General features: G+C 37.9%; 1 protein-coding gene across 1 annotated transcript in view; it reads left to right on the top strand.

The window, feature by feature from the left end:
* The window catches only part of LOC127367992 (uncharacterized), a 71,386-nt gene extending 57,030 nt beyond the window's left edge, over nucleotides 1-14,356 (top strand). The window contains exons 10-13 of the mRNA XM_051408357.1: nucleotides 12,388-12,416; nucleotides 12,526-12,573; nucleotides 12,710-12,778; nucleotides 13,080-14,356. Of these exons, the coding sequence (XP_051264317.1) occupies nucleotides 12,388-12,416; nucleotides 12,526-12,573; nucleotides 12,710-12,778; nucleotides 13,080-13,214 (281 nt within the window). The 3' untranslated portion in view covers nucleotides 13,215-14,356. The remainder of the gene's footprint in view (nucleotides 1-12,387; nucleotides 12,417-12,525; nucleotides 12,574-12,709; nucleotides 12,779-13,079) is intronic.
* The last annotated feature ends 6,935 nt before the right edge of the window (nucleotides 14,357-21,291 follow it).

The following is a 21,291-nucleotide window of genomic DNA, read 5'->3' as shown; positions in this document are numbered from 1 at the left end:
CACTGCACCTGCAGGCAACACCATACACTCAACAAAGAATCCACAATTAACAAATCTACAGAAAAAACAAAACAAAAACAAAAACAAACAAACAAACAAACAAACAAACCAACAATCAAATAAATAATACATGACAGGCGTTCGGATGAAGGCAGTTAGAAGGCGTGTCTCCTCGCCACCAGTTTAAACAGTCCTCTGCTGAGACCTGGCCGGGTAATACCCACACGCTAGTGGATCAGACCCAAACGGAGAGCTGGTCCAGTAGCACCTATACAGAGATAACTCGGGATCTAACAATATGGAATGAAACTTGAATATATTGAATGCATTCAGATGCTGCAGGGACTTTATGAACTGAAGGAGAAGCTTTTTATACAATATAAAGCAGTTATGGACAGCATATACTGAAAGAATCACCCACATTCATTCATAGATCATTGACTGATTTACTGACTTTCCTGCTTTAACCACATTAAACCTTATGCTGCTTCCTATGCATTGTGTTTGAACATACAGCTACAGTACAGTAACAGCGTGAATATTGGCACACACTCACCAGGATGTTAATTATCTCTTCATTAGTTAGGATTGCTTTTTTACAGATACCGTGCAGGCTCACTCAGTCCCACACTTCTTGCAGTAACGTCCTTATGGAATAATATTAGGCTGGTATCGAAAACACAAGATGGCGCAGTGCCTTGATCACGTAAAATTTCATTCCATATATTCAGACTTTCATTCCATATATTCAAGTATCAGGAAATTATTTTATATTACTATATTTAAATAAATGTGGAAGGAAACTTTTATAACTGTACATATTTCATGTCTATGTTTTTGAACTTATTCTGTGTTTGTACATTGAGAGCAAACGTAACACCAAACCAGTCAAATTCCTTGTATTTGTGCACATACCTGACCAAGAAAAGAGATTCAGATTCAGATTCAGATTCAGATACCAGTTTGTGGCAGCAATGCACTGATTCTTTGTTTGCCAACGACCAGGAGGAGGAGGAGGAGGAGGAGAAGCACAGAGGGGATGCGCAGCCCACTAAAGAGATTTGGGACCTGTGGAGACGTCTACACCAGTGTGGATCAACAGAAAGCCAGTTAGCGAGACGACGGTGCCAGCCAGCCAGCAGAAAGGTTCAGAGTGTTAAGACGCCACACAGGGGCAGAGTGAGGAGCTCTGTCTGTCTGTGTGAGAACCTTTGGGGTACTCTGGAACACTCTGGCCCGAGAGACCTGAAGTTAATGGTTGTACAGTACTGAACTCCTGCCCATAATATTTGGACCTTCAGTCTCCTCTGATTCTAGTATTGGACATTGTAGTTCCCCTGTTCTCTTCCCTTTTTCTGGTTATATATTTGTAATTCTTTTAGCCAGTGTTTTGACCTGAAATGCATGAAGGACTCATTTTAAAGTATTGTGCTTTTAAGTATTCTACTCTGCTTTTAATTAGGAGTTATATTTGAGCCCATAGAAGTTGCTGTATGTCCTTGCTGAAGTAACACAATAAAGTGCTCCTGTACTCTCCTGCTAATAACGTTTGTGACTCTGTGGTTATACACAGTATTACTCACCAACTGACTGTGGACTGTCTGTTCCTGTGAGCCTTGTGTGTTTCTGATGTGTGTGTGTGGTCATCATTAGAGGGTTGAACCACCAGAGCTCTGCTGCTGTTGTTAACCACATTCTCATCAAATAACTTCCCCTCCTCCTTCAGTTCTCAGAAAAAAAATAACTGCAAAGACAGAACAAGGAACCAACATGTGTCAGACCACTAAAACATCATCTTATCTGTGTCCTTGCAGCTGCTACAGTATCACCATATTGCACCATGGACATCAAGAGTCAAACTCTGGTGGACGAGGAGTTTGACTCTTCACCTGTCTGTTCATGTGTGCTGTTAAACATCACCATGACGCCTGTCTGTTTGCTAATAAACACTATCTAAATAAAACAAGATGCATCATTGCAAACATTTATCTTAACTAACAATCTTCACACATTAAACTTCCTCTTCTTCTTCTTCTTCTTCTTCTTCTTCTTCTTCTCAGGAGGTGAAACACGTCATTGTCACAAATACACCGTGGGACTGGACACAGTGTGAACTTGAGACTCAGTATGAGTCTTAATATAGTTTGTTTGTTACAGCGTTAGATTGGCTCAGTGAATGAAGAAATATATTTATTTATTTATTTCCTCTGAGAGAAAACTACATTAACAAAATGTAACAGTTAAAACTGCAACACAGTTTTTGGCTGTTAAAACATATAAAAAATTCAGAGACAAAAATCTAAATCAGACCAAAAGTCACTATGAGGAAGTGACATCATACTAACCACAGGAAGTAGATGCAGCGTCTCTCTACTGAAGCACTACTTTATAAACTCATACAGTTATGAGCATGAGAACAAGAGATAGAAGAAGGAGAGAGAGAGACAGAGAATCACAATGGTTGAGTTCAAATGGATTCAAATGTCTTTATTTCTGATAGCGCTGCTTCACTTTACAGGTAAGAACACATATATCACACATTTAATAACTATCTTTATCAATATTGTTAAATGTTAGATGTTCAGTGCTTCAGGAAACACAGTAACACTGTTTGAACTTGGACAGATCAAAAACACCAACTCTAAATCAGACAGACTGAATGTTACAGCGAACTGTTCTCTGGTTATAAAGAATCTGACTGGGGGACTGCTCAGAGAGGAATGTAGAAAACCCCCGATACTGTCCCTGCATATTAGCTGCTCCGTCTGTGGAGTTGCCCACACATGTGTCAATATCGATATTAAGCTCCTGTAGCACCTTTTTCAGGAGCTCTGCAAAATGCTGCCCTGTAGATGACTCACACTCCACCATAGCAATCAGTCTTTCATGAATGACATCTGTTACATATCTGAAGATGATAGAGCACTGGTCTTTGCTGCTGATATCTTGTGTGGTGTCAATTTGGACTGAAAACATGCCAGCTTGTCTTACTTCTTCAGCTATAGTCGCCTTTATCAGTTGGCTGATGACATCCACAACTTTATTGAATGTGTCTTTTGACAGCAGTGTAACTAGAGACCCTCTACCTTTTGCACCAGTTTCATGCTGCTTTCTGCTGTTTTCTATGCAAGTGTTTACATGCTGTTGTAGGCAAATGTCATATCTACTCAAGAGTAGAATCAACTCTAGGATGTTGCCATGATTAACAGCAATGTTTTCTAAGCTGTAACCTGCCTCCTCATCTCCCCTGTAGCTAAAGCCACATTTGCCGATAACTTTAATAACATCCACAATGCACTCCATCACCTGACGTTTCTGTTTCACTTGGTCAGCAAGCAATGACATTTGGTTGCCAGTCAACAGGCTTTTCACATCTGCCTTTTGTACATTCAGAAAGTAAGCATCTGCACTATCTCTGTGTGTCTTACTTTTTTCGTGTTCCACTATTCTTTGGTGAATGTGTTTCCAGCCGTTCATGCCTCTCTTTATGAAAGGGCCATCACTAACCAGAGGTGCAAATGCTAGACAAACAGAGCAGTACAGAGACAGATTTTTTTCACAGTAAGTCAGCCACTTGCGGTTGGTTCCATCTTTGCTATTGAAAACTTTTGGTATAGCAATATTAGGGGTTTGATGAGGATGATAAGAAAAAAATATATGTATATCCTGTGACTGAGGGCGAGCAAAGTAGTCAAAACTATCACCAGACTCATCTTCATCTGTCTCATTCCTATCTTGTGGTTCAGGGTTTTTCTGCTGAGCTGCTGCCTCTGTAATCAGTCCCTGAGTAGACTCTGCTCTCCCTTTCACACTTCCTCCAGTTTCCCTAGATTTGACTGCACCTGTATCACATAAAAACCAATAATCTGTAAGGCTTTAGCATATTTGACATGGAAAACATGTTTTGACTGAACCAATTAAGATTTTGTTCAATGGCAAAATAGGCAGGCTTATTCCATATTACTTTACTATTACTAATGATAAAAAGTATAACGGGCCACTACTATCATTTGGGCATAGAAAGTGGTTTTATTGGAACTGATGCTTGCTTGTTCACACACTAGCTCACCTGTTTCTTCCTCACCACTGGCTCCTGGCTCTGCCTCTGACACTAAATCATAAAAATGGTCATAAATCTCAACACAAATCTCCCCTTTTTCAAGTCAAAAATTCAAGTCAGTTTCATTATTGTAGAGCTGAATCATCTATCATCATCAATTATCTCAGGGCATTTATCATATAGAGCAGGTCTACATCATTCTCTTCATTATATTAATTCTAATAATATTCACTTAATGAGCAATCCTACCTGCACACTCTGGACCTGTGGGCTCATGGCTGGTGCTTGGTGATGCATCTTGCATCTGAGGGGCTACAAGACAAAGTTTGTGGCCAGTTATGTGGCGTCGCATCATACTATTATTCAAATTATGTAACGTTAGGTTAGACAGGCTATATGTTACAACCCACGCGTTGTTATTAATTAATAATTAACTTGAACGGTGCAGGTAAAGTTGCATTTTGTTCAACATCTTGTCTTACCCGTTTCATCATCTTCATTGGTCGTTTGAGACCGCGAACACGTTTTATTGAAAAAGCTGCCGATTTTTGCACATTTTGGTGCATCTGTCTCCAGTGCGTTTCTCTTTTTAATTCTCGCTTTTTCTGCGCCACCCTTGCTCTTTTTATTTTCCATTTTGCAAACACCCTTGCACCACTGACAGTGTGCGGTGTGCACGGACGTGTTACGTCAGGCTGCGTCTGCAAAAATAGAAAAAGAAAAGAGCTGCAAGTGGAGACAGCCTACATGTGATACCCACTCAGTGCCATGACTGAACACCGGCCCAAAATAAATAAATACATAAAAATAATATCGGCCCTCGCGGCCCAAAAGTCAGACCGGGCCACCGGGAATTGTCCAAGATCAAGATGCAAACATCTGGAATGAGGAGAGAGAGAGGTCAGAGGACATCCGGTGGTCCAGCACAGAGGAACCTGAGTAAAAAGAGAGAGATAAAAAAGAGAAAATAGGCAGAGAAAGAAAGAGAGTGAGAGGGAGGCACACAGCTTGGATGGTCATGTGATCGTGAGATAACAAACAAACAGAGGATTAGCAAAATCTAGCGGTTTTCTGGTGAAGATTACAGTGTAGCTCTGCTGCTGTTGTTAACCACTTTCTCATTAAAGCACTTCTCCTTTACCTCTAAGAAACTGCAAAGAAACAATGAGGAACAAACAGATCTCAGACCACTAAAACATCATCTTATCTGTGTCCTTGCAGCTGCTACAGTATCACCATATTGCACCATGGACATCAAGAGTCAAACTCTGGTGGACGAGGAGTTTGACTCTTCACCTGTCTGTTCATGTGTGCTGTTAAACATCATCATGACTCCTGTCTGTTTTCTGTTGAAGAGTACAGCGCCACATGTGGCTGTAATCCTCTTCCGCTTTCTGATAAACACTAAAGACAGGTGCATTATTGCAAACATTTATCTCAACTATCTTCACACGTTCAACTTCCTCTTCTTCTAGAAACACGCCATTATCACAAATACACAGTGGGAGTGGACACAGTGTGAACTTGGGCCTCGATATGACTCTTAATACATGTTTGTTACAGCACCTGTGAAAGTACTCCACTACAAGTAAAAGTCTTGCACTAAGTGTTGGGTTGTAGTTAAAGATGTTTTAGTGTTCACTGTTATTTTTGTATCACCTGTTAATGTTTGACATTCAGTAGTTTTAACATCTATATCTCTGTTCAGGATCTTTTTGATGTTCTGGTATGAAAGTACTTAAAGCAAACTAAGAGGAAGTGGGACAACGCTCATCTTGACTGAGTCACTTTTCAGAGTTGAATTAAACAGCTGAATGAGAGGAAACTGTGGAAACCCAAAAGGGTTCAATTTCCACTGCTGTTCATTCCAGATGCTTCAGGTCAGCTCATGTCAGCCATCAGTGAAGGAGGAAGGTAAACACTGATGGTCTGCCTCCATTAAAAGCAACAACTGACGTATGTGAGAAAATAAGGATGGTATAGTCACTATGAGGAAGTGACATTTTACTGATTAGAGGAAGTATATTCAACATTTATCTTTAAGGAGCTCTAGTTTAGAGACTTACAAGTACAAGAAGCAGAGAGACAGAGAGGCACGATGGTTAAATTCAGATGGATTAAAATGTCTTTATTTCTGATGCTGGTGCTTCACTTTACTGGTAAGGATACATATAACATGTATATGAAGAACAGAAATATTCATTTTATTAATATAATTAATGTTATTGTATGACTTCTACTTCATTTAAGAAAGACAGACAAGTAGTCTGTTAGTTTTCCAGCAAGGTGAATGGTGAGTTTACTGAACTCTTGTAAACCAAGGATGAGGCACATATACAAACTTTTGTTGGATCTAAAATGATCCTCAAACTGACATTAATACTCATATTTTTATTTCTCTTTATTCTTTATATTTCTCTCTCATCTTCTCAGCAGCAGCAACCGGACAGCTTTATCTCTCCTCCACTGTCAGAGCTGGAGATGACGTCACTTTGTCTTGTGAAAATGTGATAAAGGATCAGAATAACTGTGGCAGTACCACATGGATCTCTAGTGGTTCAAGAAGCACAGCAACAGTAGAGCTGGTTACACTTGGACAGATTGGTAAAAACACCAACTCTAAATCAGACAGACTGAGTGTTACAGCGAACTGTTCTCTGGTTATAAAGAAGGTCACAGTCGAGGATGTTGGTCGTTACTTTTGTCAACAATACAATACAATACAACAACCAAATGTAAAACAAGGTCCAGACTCTCAGGTTTATCTGTCTGTTATTAGCAGTGAGTATTTACATCATAATGTTTTCAGCTCAAACTGTCTTGTAAGAACAAAATACTGAAACATTACAATAATTATGATTATAGTGATGAAGTTCATTTTACTCTTGTTGTCTTTCTCTCACAATATCTCCATCTTCACCAGTGACTGAACATAAGGACACTGATAAGGTGACATTAAGCTGCTCTGTGTCGCCATATGAACGATGTAAACACACAGTGAAGTGGCTGAATGAGGGTCAAGATCTGGATAAAGATAACCAAGAAGTGAAGACATCACAGTCTCCCTGCAATGCATCTCTGTACTTTCTGTCTTCTCATTACATTTACACATCAAACTCTAACTCATTGAAGTGTGCGGTGACTGATGGTAACAAAGAGCAGCAGTTTCCCTTCAGACTTCAGCCCTCAGCTGAGAAACCAGGTGAGAATATGTTGAGCTGTTTAAAGTTACTTCAAACTGATGTCAATAATTAACTCAAATATTTGTTCATTTTATGGTTTTAAAGTTTGAATATTACATCACAACAATTCAACTTCCTCTAGTTAAGTGCTGTTGGATAGTATTTCAGTTTTGTACTGAACAGTTTGTTGAGTTGTGTTTATCTGTTCAGGTGAGGACAAAACAACAACAACAAAACCAACAACAACAACAACAGATAATGCTTTAACAGAACGAAAAGGTAATGACTCTTTTTTTATTTGATCTGTCTCGGTTTATCTCTCTCTCTCTCTCTCACACACACACACACAGAGAGATACACACACACACACACTCTGTGTGTTTCTTTGCTTTCCTAATACTTTCTTCCTTTTCCTTTCTTCCTTTGGTGGTGGGGATTGATTAGATAGTGCTGTTGTTGTAGTTCAGGGTTGTTTTCAGTACAGTAGTGGTGATGGCCACTCGGGCCAGAGAGGTGGAAGGTGGAGGTGAGCCCTCAGGTGAGAAACCAGGTGAGAATATGTTGAGCTGTTTAAAGTTACTTGAAACTGATGTGAATAATTAACTAAAATATTTGTTCATTTTATGGTTTTAAAGTTTGAATATTACATCATACGAACAGGCAGCCTATCAAAACTTGGGTTGCAGTATTATTTTCTAATATTTTCAGTATATCCTCCTTTTATTAAGATGAGGTTTTGGGAAATGTTTGAAATTGAAGTCAGTCTCCTGAGGGGTATTGCACAAAAGCAGAATAAAGAAATCCAGGATAATGCACGTTTGCCGAGCCAGGATTAAAAGGTGTTAAGCCAGGTGTAGATAGTCGGGATAAGTGCATGTTCACGGCATACTGAAATAGACCTCGCGATCGCTCACAGAATCACCGATGGGAACATGGATAAGAGTCGCTCCTGATGGAGTTCTATGAAGAGGTGAAAGATATCATAAGAAAAAAAGGCAATACCAATGCCATAATTAAAGAAAGAGAGAAAGCCTGGCAGACAATAGCGGACCGGCTTAATGCTTAAGTAGTCCAAAACTGTACAATTAATAAACAGTGCTCCACTGGAACTGTCATAATTTGGCTTCAATTAAAGGACTAAAGGAGTAACTTTAAGTCCACTAATCAACTGTTGTACACTTTGCTTTAAATGTGGCAAGTACAGGTGCATGTTACTTAAATGTAGAGTATGATTAAGTGCAAACAATTATCCACAATGTGTGTCATTTAATCTATTTTTATCTGTTTTATCTTTCTATCCTTCATAAAGAACAAACTTGTCTGGCCATAAAAGGACCTGGCAGCAAGTTAAAGTTAACTACAAGAACATTTTGCAGGCTGGAAAGTGACTATAAAGTAGATAACAGTGAACAAATGAGGTGAATAGATTAGGTGTTTGCTGACATGTTGAATGTCTGTATGATTGTAGCTGTTAAAAAAAAGCCCATAGAACTGGCACAGGGGGCGGCCCACCAAGCCAGGATATGTACGGAAAATGGTTCCTTTATTGAGGTTCTCTGCATCCCCAACAGAATAAAGGAAGCTCCCACTTGCAAAACATCTCACTGTACCACAGACCATCTGTGGTACAGTGAGAACATGGCTTCCTGCCGTCTGGTGCTGTATTTTTGGACCCAGCAGCCTACATAAAAATCTTAATCCATCACCTGAGAATCTGTATCTCTCAATGAGATAGTCATCTCCAACAGCCAATGGGTCTGACCTGTCCCGGGAGACTCTTTCATGACTAGATGCTCGTCTGAGGATTAGGGCTTCCTCATCCAGCACATCCTCCAAAAACGGCCAAGCCATTATGAAGAGGGAACAGGTGTGAATTTTATATATATATATATATATATATATATATATATATATATATATAGTGTATATAGTCTAAATGCATGCTGTTTAGGAAATTAATCTTTGTATATATGGAATGAATCTTTGAATATATGGAATGAATCTTGGATATACTGATAGAAATGTGAGAATACTGAATGAAATTCAAAACCTAGTTGTATCCTTTTCATCAAAGTGATGAAAAGCCTTCTGAATTAGCTGGTTTTACAAAATGGCATCAGTTGAAATATTACAATACTTTCTGGAACTGGAAAACTTTTTTGCTTTTTCTGTCAGGATTTAGCCTGAGGCCTGTTGTAGTTGGCCTGCCACGATTAAAAAAGAACTTCTTCATCAGGATAACGGTATTGGGCACGGGTACTATGGGAAGGATTTTGGCCCGTACAAGCACTTGCCAATGAGTTCATAATGTCCTCATTGCTCAGTATTGCTGCCACAAGGTTCCTGACTGACTCATTCTCACTTCTACAAGATGGCAGCAGTGCCTTGATGACCAGTCAAGTTTCATTCAATATATTCAAAGATTCATTCAATATATTAAATGTTTCCTTCCATATATTCAAAGTTTCATTCCATATATTCAAAGATTCATTCTATATATTCAAAGATTAATTTCCTAAACGACATGCCATAATATATATACTATATTGCCCTTGTCACAGATTCCATTGAAAACACCTTTGCAACTTCATCAGCTGTGTTTTGTAATCTCAATTACTGCAATAAAACAAATATTTATGCAATTTGACAAGCAGTCTTCATTAGCATAGCAATATAACACTTGCCCTGAGTAATAATACTACCACTTGAATCAATATAAAAAGACTGTTGCAATTACAAACAGCCAACAGATTTAAATGAAAGTTTAAATCACGAACACAAGTCGTTCCTTTTATGCACGGGCATTTATTTGCACATCGGTGGTCAGTCATGCCGTGAGAACTAGATAAATTAAAATAAACAAATCACAATTGAGTTTCATATCATACAAAGCATTTCAAAATAGAATAACATCAAAGGAATATTTCACAAACATAACAAATACCGTATATAATGTACTCGATTTGCTTACAACATGCATTGTTACGTTAATTGAAACAGGTAATATTAAGTCATCACGTTACTCCGTGAGCATCTTAAACATGTGTAAACATAATGTAAACATCACTCTGCATACCTCATTGGCCGCGTTAACTCAAGGGGAGTAAGAAAGGAAACTTCAAACGTCGAGTCTCATCCAAATCTCCGTAGCATTAATAAGTATCTTCATAACGTCATCTTCTAATTAACATTCCAGGTGCTCTGTTACTCGTGTGCTGTGTAGAGTCTAAATAATGACCCGCCCCTCTACAACATAACATTAGTTCCGCTATTAAATACACATATCTCTCTGTGTGTATGTGCATGCTCTTAAAATACACTGCTAACAGAAATATGATCCCTTAAAACGTAAATTATTTTAATTGTTGACTCAAAAGTATAAAATGAACTTAAACTGTATAACTGTCTCTGACGGCAGCTACAATATATGTAATATTTTAATGCAGAATAATTAAAATGATGCAACATACTTAGAAAGACCATGGACATGCTGTAAAACACATTAATTCCTCACAGGATTGACGGTGGAAATACAGGTGAATCACTAGGATTAATCTTAGCCTGGCTGTTAGCCTGGTCTGCAGCAGGCTAACTGCAGAGAATAAATCACCATAGTAACTTAGCCGGGTTAAGTTTGAGCTGCTTCCATGCAACCGACTTGAGGCTAAATTAAGCCAGGATAACCAACATATCCCGGCTTAATCCCTTATCTTGGTTTTGTACAATACCCCTCAGGTGCAGGAGCCCGGATTTGAAACAAGTTTTGATGTTGATGCATCTGATTTATCAAAGAGTGAACTTTAGATCCTGACAGACACATTGTGTCACTGTTTAACTGTGTTTCATTAGTAAAGGGTTGAATGTTTTCAGAAGTGCTACACAGTGGCTGTGTGATGACTTTGTATATTTTGTCAAACTAGTTGCAGACTGTTTCACTGGATGCAAGTTCTGTACTAACTAGTAACAGTTTGATTTGGTTAAAAACTATCAGATGAATCTTTAAACACTTTTGTTAAACATGGTAAACAAGGTATTTTCTCACTGAACAGTTTATTGGGTTGTGCTATTTTATTCATGCAGGTGGCACAAAAACAACAACTGTATCAACAACAACAACTGGAAACAGCTCAACATCAGGTACAACAGCAGTCAGTGATACTTCAACCAAACAAGGTAGGAACTCAAATATTGTATCTGTCTTTCGTTAAAATCTCTCTCTTCCTGTCAGTCTCCTTCACTCCACATATTTAACTCATTTATTTTATGTTATTGTTGTATTTGTATTTTGGTGGTGATACAAAAAGAAGACAGGTTGTTAATTAACTCACTTTCTGGAAGGACAATAATCTCCTTTCATCGTGGTATGAAACAAAAATATAGGGTGATCAAAAAAATTATTAATATATATATTGAGGAAGTCAATGAAACTATGTGTAATGCTGGAGGACAAGTCTTGTTCCGAAATGAAATACATGGACACTTGTAATGAGATCTGGTTTGGTTTTCTTCTTTTAAAATTATGAAATCTATTTTTTAGAAAAGAATAAAGTTGCATTTTTGCCATTTAGAAACTGTAATGTAATTACTCTCTCTTCTCTTTTGAAGTGTAAAGTATGAATGTCAGAGTGACACTCTGCTCTGGGTGAAGATATTATCTTGTTCAGTCAGTCCAACAGTGTTGTTGCTCACGTTTCCAACTATAGTCTGTTGAAATCTTCTTTATATTTGAATTGGATCAACTACCAAAGTACTGAGTAAATAACTGAGGAAAGCAAATGTTCGGGAACAGAAAAATAATATTAAGGAAAATACTGTAAAGTGGAAACATGATGATTTAGTTCTTTGCAACACAGGATAATAAATAACCAATAAGATGCTGTCCTCTGAGTTACATAAACTGAACAGAAGACAAAGCTGCAGCTGAAAATGTGTTTAATGTTATTCTTCTCTTTCCAGTTTGGTGGCAGTGGTTCATCATTGTGTTTGTGAGTCTTGCTGCGCTCTTAATAATCATTGTTGCTGTCATCAGATGGAAGAGAACTAAAGGTGAGAGCAACCACAGATTAAACTTTTATGAACAAGAAGTTTTGATGAACCAGGATTTTTATTGTGGAAACTAAAGTCGACTCTCTTTTGTCTCTTCAGGAAAGAAATCACAGACGGATAAAAACAATGTGAGTTGTATGGTTGAGGAATCAAATGTTTATACAGTTATGACGGAGTTGAATGAGCTCCTCTCTGACAGTGTCATCAAGTAGATTTTATTTTTTTTATGTTTCTCAGGTACAGAGCTTAAACCCTGCAGAGAATCCAGAAACCTGTCAGGACACGGTAAGATCCCAGACTACACCCAGTACAAAGTTACACTGCAAAATGTAGCTCTGGGAGACACACAATGACAGAATGAACAGAATACAATGAAGTCCACATGTTACTGAGCAGCCATGATGTTGTCTTCTCTGTGTAGGCTGATCCTGAAGATGGTGTTTCCTACGCCTCCATCAGCTTCACCAAGAAGACCAACAGTAAAGGCCGGGTAAGCTGTCTGTTTGGTTATAGTGATGATGGTAGTGAATGAAAACACTTCTGAGGTAATAAAAACAGGAAAGATTCTTTATTTTACCATTAAAGCTCAGGTCTACATGGAAGGATTGTGAAGTCTGTGTCCAACACTTTGGTCCAGAACTAAATATCTCAACAACTACGGACCAGAGGTGTTCAGGACATGTACAAACAAATCTCATTTATGTGGTGCTGGATATCATAATGTTGCCATATTCTGTATCATTTAATGCTGTGTAATTTATGTGTTGTGCTGTTTGTGTCTTGTTCTCCAGGTTCGGGGTAAAGGTGATGATGATGATGATGATGAAACAGTGACCTACGTCACTGTGAAAGCTTCCTCTTCTTCTGCTGGAGCCTCTGCTGATCCCACCAACCTCTACGCCACCGTCAACAAACCAAACAAATAAGAGACCACAGTATAGTTACAGCTCATATCATCACACTTATTTTACATTGATAACTGATACTGATAAATGTTTGACTGTGTTTCTGTATTAGATGATCATTTTCAGGATTTATTGCTGTAATAAGCCTTTTTGTCCAGAAGGGGAAGTAGTAGGTTAACTAGTAGCACAATGTGAAAAGCAAAAGTAATAAACAGTGGAGAAAGAAGTATTTATCAGAATCAGATCAGAATCAGAACTTTATTGATCCTCTGGGGGGAAATTAGTTTTGTTACAGTTATTCAAGGTGCTCAGACATTAAAGAAATAATAAAAAGAAGAAGAATGTTAAAATGGGTATTATATTACAATATCTAACAACAATGTATATAGAGAAAAGAAAAATAGATACAATCGGAGTCTGAACTGTACATTATAATACAATATATAAAATATACAAATATATGTTTGCTAATAGAAATATATGTATGTCAGATCCTTTACTTCAGTACTTAAGTAAAGTAAGTATAATCAGTCAAATCTACTTTAAATACCAAAAGTAAAAGTACTCATTATGCAGTAAAATGGTCTCTGTCAGTGTTTTACTATTATATAAGATGTGTTTGGATTAATATTACTGCTGCATTAATGTGTATGTTGCATTTTACCGCTGTACATGTTTAAGGTTGAGCTCATTGTAACTACTTTATCTACTGTAGTGTAGTTTAATCTAAAGCAATGCATCATATTCTGTGAAACCATCATATGTCTGTAGTGTTATTGTCCTTTAGGAACCAACTATCCACGTTTTAGCTTTGTGACAATGTATTTTCCAGCTGATCCAAGAAGGTTTTTAAATAGTTTGTTCAGGTTAAGACACATAAAGACACTTCATCCTTCAGTTTATCAGAAACATTCAACATCACCAAATCTGGAGATACATGGTATTCACTGGACAGGAAGGGTATGAGAAAATGTAATCTGAAAGGTAACTAGTAACTAAAGCTGTCAGACAAATGTAATGGAGTAGAAGTATAAAGTGTAATAAATGGAACCTGGAATTTGTACTTAAGAACAGAACTTGAGCAAATACACTTAGTAACATTTCACCGCTGGTAATAACACATTATATGACTGCTTGAAATGTAAATAAACATTATTCTGCTACATTTTGCTTCATGAATTTGATGTCAGGGAATAACTGTTGTGTAAGTTGGAATTTTTGTAATAGTCACTTGTTATTGTTTAATTGCAATAATTTAAACATCCATGTTATTGTCTAACTTCCTTTAATTTGCTTTTGACAAAATAATTTAACCTCTACTTTAAGATTAACAGATCAGTTTCAAAGCAGCAGCTTGATCTCAGTTGTATGTCTCTGTTTAAGAAGAACTCATTTAAATGAACCCACATTTATCATTTTTGTTAACATGTTTGTTACGAGTCCAATGTGTGTTTTATTTGCTTTGAGTCTTAAAGCTATAATATGTAACAATTTAAGCATTAAAATGTCTAAAAAACCTAGACCTATGTTATATATTTTGATGAGTTGTTTCTTTACATTATCCCAAATGTTTCCAACAAAGTTCAAATCCAGACAATTACATTAATTTTATTCTGGTAACGGTACATTTCACCAGTTGTCTGTCACTGGTGTCATATTCCCCTTTGTCAGCATTGGTGTTGTCTGCCAGAAGATGTCATAAATTGACTTTTTATCTAGTTTTAAACCACATTTTTATGAAACACTTTTTACATCTTGGCTATTTTTAACTGTATATTTCAACTGTGAAGGACTTTAATCACTGGAAGTTTGGATCTCAAGTTATCAGAGAAACAAACTGAACTAATGTTAGCAATGTTTTAAGGTGAGAACTTTTTAACTGCTTTAAGTGTTTTCACTGTGTCGTACAACAAGGAGTAACTCAGTAACTCAGTAAGTCAGTAACACAGATAATACCTTCCCATGTATGTTACCTTTACTGTTACCAAGCAAAGACTGACTTTACCAAGGCAGCCCTTTAAAACCAGTAGCCCCTCCCACTAGGCATATATATGTGATGACAAGAAGGTCATAGAATAAGTTATACTGTTTAGTTCACAGGAAAAGCCACCACCCACATATATTATTTAATATTATTTATTTCATTGCATTACATTAGTTCATGTTTATTAAAATGTGCATAGTTTTATGTTGTTAAAAGAGCCACTGCTTCCTGCATTATAGTAGAAAGGTGTTGTTGCTCCCTTCAGCCACAAGAGGGAGAGCAAACAGAGTCAAAGCACATACATTGTATGATAGTGCTCAGAGAAAACGCTGGACAGAAACGTGTTAACAATGTACTCAATTCCTGTGTATTTTGCAGTGCCAGTAAAGGAAGAAAATACTTAGTCTTTATTCACGTGTGCAACATATATTTTAAATACAAATTATTTATAATTTCTCCCCTATTCCCCTTTAACCAAGACAATTTTATGGCAAAAAAAATATCACAAATAAAACGTAATTATTCTGTCCACATGACCTGGAAAGCGAGATTATCGTATTAAATTTCAATTCAATTCAATTCAATTCAATTCAATTCAGTTCAATTTAATTTAGCGCCAATTCATAACAGAAGTTATCTCAGAACACTTTTCAAATGGAGCAGGTGTAGACCAAACTCTTTAAAACATTATTTACAGAGACCCAACAGTACCACCATGAGCAAGACCTTGGCGACGGGGGCAAGGAAAAACTGCCTGTTAAAAGGCAGAAACCTAGGACAGATCCTCCGGCTCTAGGTGGGTGGTCGTCTGTCTCGACCAGTTGGGGTGAGAGAGAGAGAGAGGGGAGAGAGAGAGAGAGAGAGAGAGAGAGAGAGAGAGAGAGAGAGAGCGACAGACAGACAGACAGACAACAGCCCTCTGTGTTGGCCCCTGTTTGGCCAACCAACTCCTAATGTGAGACAGCAGCACAACTCTGCAGCGCTCTTCCATCAGTGATGGTCAGTTACACATGAATGTATGGATTCATGGACAATGAGGTATTGTAGGTTGTTGTATGTTTATTATCCTCAAACACAGCCACCACTAATCAGTGTTTATCCATTTGTTGCAACTAATCTCAGTGACCCCAGTGGTTATGAGAAGGATATGAGAGGGGATACCATCAACCTTGTTAGCAACTTGACCAAAATGCACATCCCTCTCTGCATCCCCCAGTAACACAGAAAGAGTGCAGGGGCAGAGGGGTTCTTTGGTTGAATATATGAGGCTAGTCTGTCGGACTCATTGATCTTTGAACTGACTGATGTCTGTGCGAGTTAGAATCTATGGCCTCGACCATGACTGTGAAATATCAGTAGTGTAACTGTGCTGTGTACTGATAAATCCATGGCGCTGTCCGTGGTGCTGAAGTAGCAGACTGATGTAATTGCACCTTTTATCTCAGTCCTGCTCTTCTTTCAGTTTCGTCTTGGAGCTGTAATTTGGATTCCTAATGGCAGGCAGTATAGTGTGTTAAATGTGTGTTAAAAAGTGAAAAAAATTCACAAATACTTTATTTTTTTGCCATAATATTTAATATATAATATAATAAAATTTTTCTCATTTATTTCAGAAGGTGGGCGGGAAGAATATTTTTCAAGATACTATAGGAAGAGCAACTGAGTAGAGATCCCTCTCTCAGGACAGACAGACAGGAAACAGATGTTGTGTGTATAGAATAGACCAACCGAAAAATTACAGTATGGATAATCAGGATGATAAAGTTATAGTTAGATTGTAAGAATTCATGAAGAATGTGGATATGGGAGGACACTGACTAACAAACTGACCTGAGTCACATGACCTCCTCTCCACCATGGAGAGCTGGAAAGAGGACAGACTATACAAACTCACAAGAGCAAAGCTCAAACACACAACTCACACAGAAATAAACACACAGAGGGAGAGCGAGAGAGCACAATAGAGGCTGAATCTCCCGGAGGACCAAGATCCAGATCCAAACATCTGTAACAAGTAGAGAGAGAGAGGTCAGAGGACAGCCGGTGGTACAGCACAGAGGAGTGTTCACTGTTATTTTTGTATCACCTGTTAATGTTTGATATGCAGTCATTTTAACATCTGTATCTCTGTTCAGGATCTTTTTGATGTTCTGGTATGAAAGTAATTAAGGCAAACTAAGAGGAAGTGGGACAACGCTCATCTTGACTGAGTCACTTTTTAGAGTTGAATTAAACAGCTGAATGACAGGAAACTGTGGAAACCCAAAAGGGTTCAATTTCCACTGCTGTTCATTCCAGATACTTCAGGTCAGCTCATGTCAGCCATCAGTGAAGGAGGAAGGTAAAAGCTGATGGTCTGCCTCCATAAAAAGCAACAACTGACGTATGTGAGAAAAGAAGAAGGGTATAGTCACTATGAGGAAGTGACACTTTACTGATTAGAGGAAGTATATTCAACATTTCTCTTTAAGGAACTCTAGTTTACAGACTTACAAGTACAAGAAGCAGAGAGACAGAGAGGCACGATGGTTGAATTCCAGAAGAATAAAAACATTTAAATGTATATGAATGAACAGGGACTGTAAATCAGTGTAAATGATGATAAGCTGCTGCTGGGAACTGTTCATGTTTCAGTCAGACAACTCACGTTTGAAATGTTTATTACAGTAGTATAGCATATTTAGATTTTGCCGTTTAGGCTCCGACCTCATCATTCCCTGTAGATATGTTTACAAAGGGATATTGGGGAGTGATGAGCACATTCTTCAAACCCTTAGCCGGAGTCTACAGGTGGATGCTAGGGTGGTGGTGGGGCTTACAGAGCAGCAGGCAGCAATATGGATGCAGGGCAACATTGACAGAGCAGAGGGAGAGCTGGAAAATTGTGCAGTTTAAATAGTCCGCCAGATTGGAAGGGTGTGCTTGGTTAGTGATTATGGAGTGAGGCATGTCATGTGTATAGCAACACAGCTCGAGTTGACTGCCTGAACTAGCTCGCAGGCTTCACTCCATTACTGTAAAGCAGGACTGTGAATGTCTCACTGTTTGTGAATCCAAGCAATGAAGTGGTCAGGTTCAGCAGCAGATAGTTATTATTTCTTATGGATTAGTATTCAGTAATTAGTAATCTACTGTTTATTCTGGTGTGAATGAAAGTGTTAACTAAATGACTAAAATGTAAAAGTTAAAGTCTTTGGCTGCTGAAATTCATAGAGGAAAAAAAAGAAAACATGTATGCTGAGCATTCTTCAACATAAATACACAACTTAAAAAACACACACTGAGGAAGTGACACATAATTTATCACAGGAAGCAGAGTTATTCCTTTTAACATGCACCACTTCACAGACTCTGACAGTCAGTTCCTGAGAAGAGACATAAAGAAGACTGAAGCACGATGGTTGAATCAAGATGGATTAAAATGTCTTTATTTCTGATGCTGCTGCTTCACTTTACAGGTAAGGATGCATATAGAATAAACAGAAATACCAGAAACATTACAAAACAAACTTCAGCTGGATCTAAGATTATATTCACACCAAATCTCAACATAAAAGCCTATTTATTTAATTCTTTTTCATCTTTTCAACAGCAGTGACTGAACAACTCTACCCCCGTATTGTTGTCAGAGTTGGAGATGAAGTCACTTTGCCTTGTGACAATGTGAGAGATTATCAGGACAAATGTCAGCGTACTTCGTGGCTCTTTGTTGGTTCAGAAAACACGTCAAAACGTCTGATTGACCGTGGACAGATTGGTGAAAACGCCAAAACTAAATCAGACAGACTGAGTGTTACAGCGAACTGTTCTCTGGTTATAAGGAAGGTCACAGTCGAGGATGTTGGTCAATACACCTGCAGATACTTCAACAATTCAGGACATCAACAAGGTCCAGACTCTCAGGTTTATCTGTCTGTTATTACCAGTGAGTACCTACATCATAATGTTTTCAGCTCAAACTGTCTTGTTAGAACAAAATACTGAAACATTACAATAATTAGGATTATAGTGATGAAGTTCATTTTACTCTTGTTGTCTTTCTCTCACAATATCTCCATCTTCACCAGTGACTGAACATAAGGACTCTGATAAGGTGACATTAAGCTGCTCTGTGTCGACTGACAGAGGGTGTGAACACAGAGTGAAGTGGCTGTATCAGGGTGAAGATCTGGATAAAGATAATGAAGACAGGGACACATCAGAGCCTAAGTGCTCAGTTACTGTGACATTCCCTACTTCTGATCTTAACCTGAAGTCAGAGCATCTTAAGTGTGAAGTGACTGATCTTTTTGTTCAACCAGAGCAGCAGTTTACCTTCAGCCTTCAGTCCTCAGATCAGAAACCAGGTGAGAATATCAGCTATTTATAATCACTTGAGGACAATGAAAATTTGATGAACTATTAAAATGACATCATTCTCTCTCATTTATACTTTATATATATATATATATATATACACACCAGGTATTTTCTCATTTTACAGTTTGTAGGGTTTTGTTGTTTGTTAGATGATGGTGTGAATGCAGCAACAATAAAACCAGTAACAGGTCCAACAACAACAACAACAACAACAACAACAACAACAACAACAACAACAATGGCAGAAGGTGAGGAGACATTTACTCATATGTATTCAACATACAACAACTCGAGGAGTTATGAATGTAATGTAATGTATATGCACAAATGCTGTAGATATGGTTAAAGGAGCATGTTTACAATAGCTGACTTGGATGTTTTTATTTTCCTCTCATGATCCTCCCACACTTTGCTGAAACATAAAACCTGCATTGTTTACTAACGTAGATGTAGAGATTATTTTGTCATTAGTTAAATTATTTTAAAAAATAACTAAATTTCAACAACAAAGTCAGTTTGCTTCATCCTCAGAGGATTATGACTATATAGGTTTCAGAGAGTCCATCCAATAGTTGTTGAGATATTTAAGTCTGGACCAAAGTGGTGGACTGACTGACAGACACTGTCATCTCCAGAGCCATGTCACTAACTTTGTTAAGCACATATGTTGTGCGTCGGATTTGTTGATAATAACTTTATTCACTGACATTATTTTTCTGTTCCACAGCTCGTACAGATTGGTCTGTTCTGAACTACATAATGTTGGTTATGCGTGTGGCTGAACTCCTCCTAATTACTGTGATTACTGTTCTTCTCATCAGAGCTCGAGGTGAGAACATTCAGACCAACATTTGTTTACACTGATTAACACAAACTGTAAGTTTAGAGACCACCTGATGACAGCACTGTGAGTTGAGGATAAAAACTGAAGTGAACCCATGTGTAACAATAAAAATGTATATGAATGATCAGAGACTGTAAGTCAGTGTAAATGATGATAAGCTGCTGCTGGGAACTGTTCATGTTACTGTAATGCAGGACTGTGAATGTCTCACTGTTTGTGTTTGTGCAGGTTTTAAACTCAGTAAGAAGCCGAGCAGTGAGGCGTTCAGGTACAGCAGCCAGTCAGGTAAAGATCAGATCAGACAGTAACTGATGGTGCGTTCAGGTGTTGTCGGATTATTTCTTATTTCCTTGTGTTACATGTGGGTCAGTGATGTGAAAGCTGTCAGTTAAAGGGTTTGTTTGTGTTGTGTTTCACAGGTGAATAATGATGAAGATGAAGATGATGGTGTGGTGAAATATGAAACCTTTGGAGAAACTTCTGCCTCCGTCAGACTCCACTGATCAACAACGTCCATATCAACGTCAACTCATCAGAGAAAAGTCTCATCGCTGTTAAATAACATCACATTTACATGAGTAGTTAAAGCTTTCAGATAACAAAAATCGTATAATATCTCTTCTGAGTTTTGGACGACTGATTGTTTTTCTTTTTATTAACCAATGTGAGTAATGTGTGTTTTGTGTGCTAAGCTATTACTATTTTAGTCTGACGTAGGACAACAATATCCAGGTCTTGATTTCATCTCATATCAGGAAGCCTATTGTGAGTTTTATAAAATGTTTTTTCCTTCATCAGTTGCTAAAATCTTTATTTTCTGCAGCCAGTTCAGAACACAGCAGCTTGAGTTCAGTTCAATGTCTCTGTGTACAGAAGAACTCATTTTAATTCACCTCCATTCAGCATTATTA

Source organism: Dicentrarchus labrax, unplaced genomic scaffold, assembly GCF_905237075.1.
Source record: "Dicentrarchus labrax unplaced genomic scaffold, dlabrax2021, whole genome shotgun sequence".
Classification (NCBI taxonomy): Eukaryota; Metazoa; Chordata; class Actinopteri; family Moronidae; genus Dicentrarchus; species Dicentrarchus labrax.
Note: the sequence above shows the minus strand (reverse complement) of the source record. Positions and strands in the feature narration are given on the sequence as shown.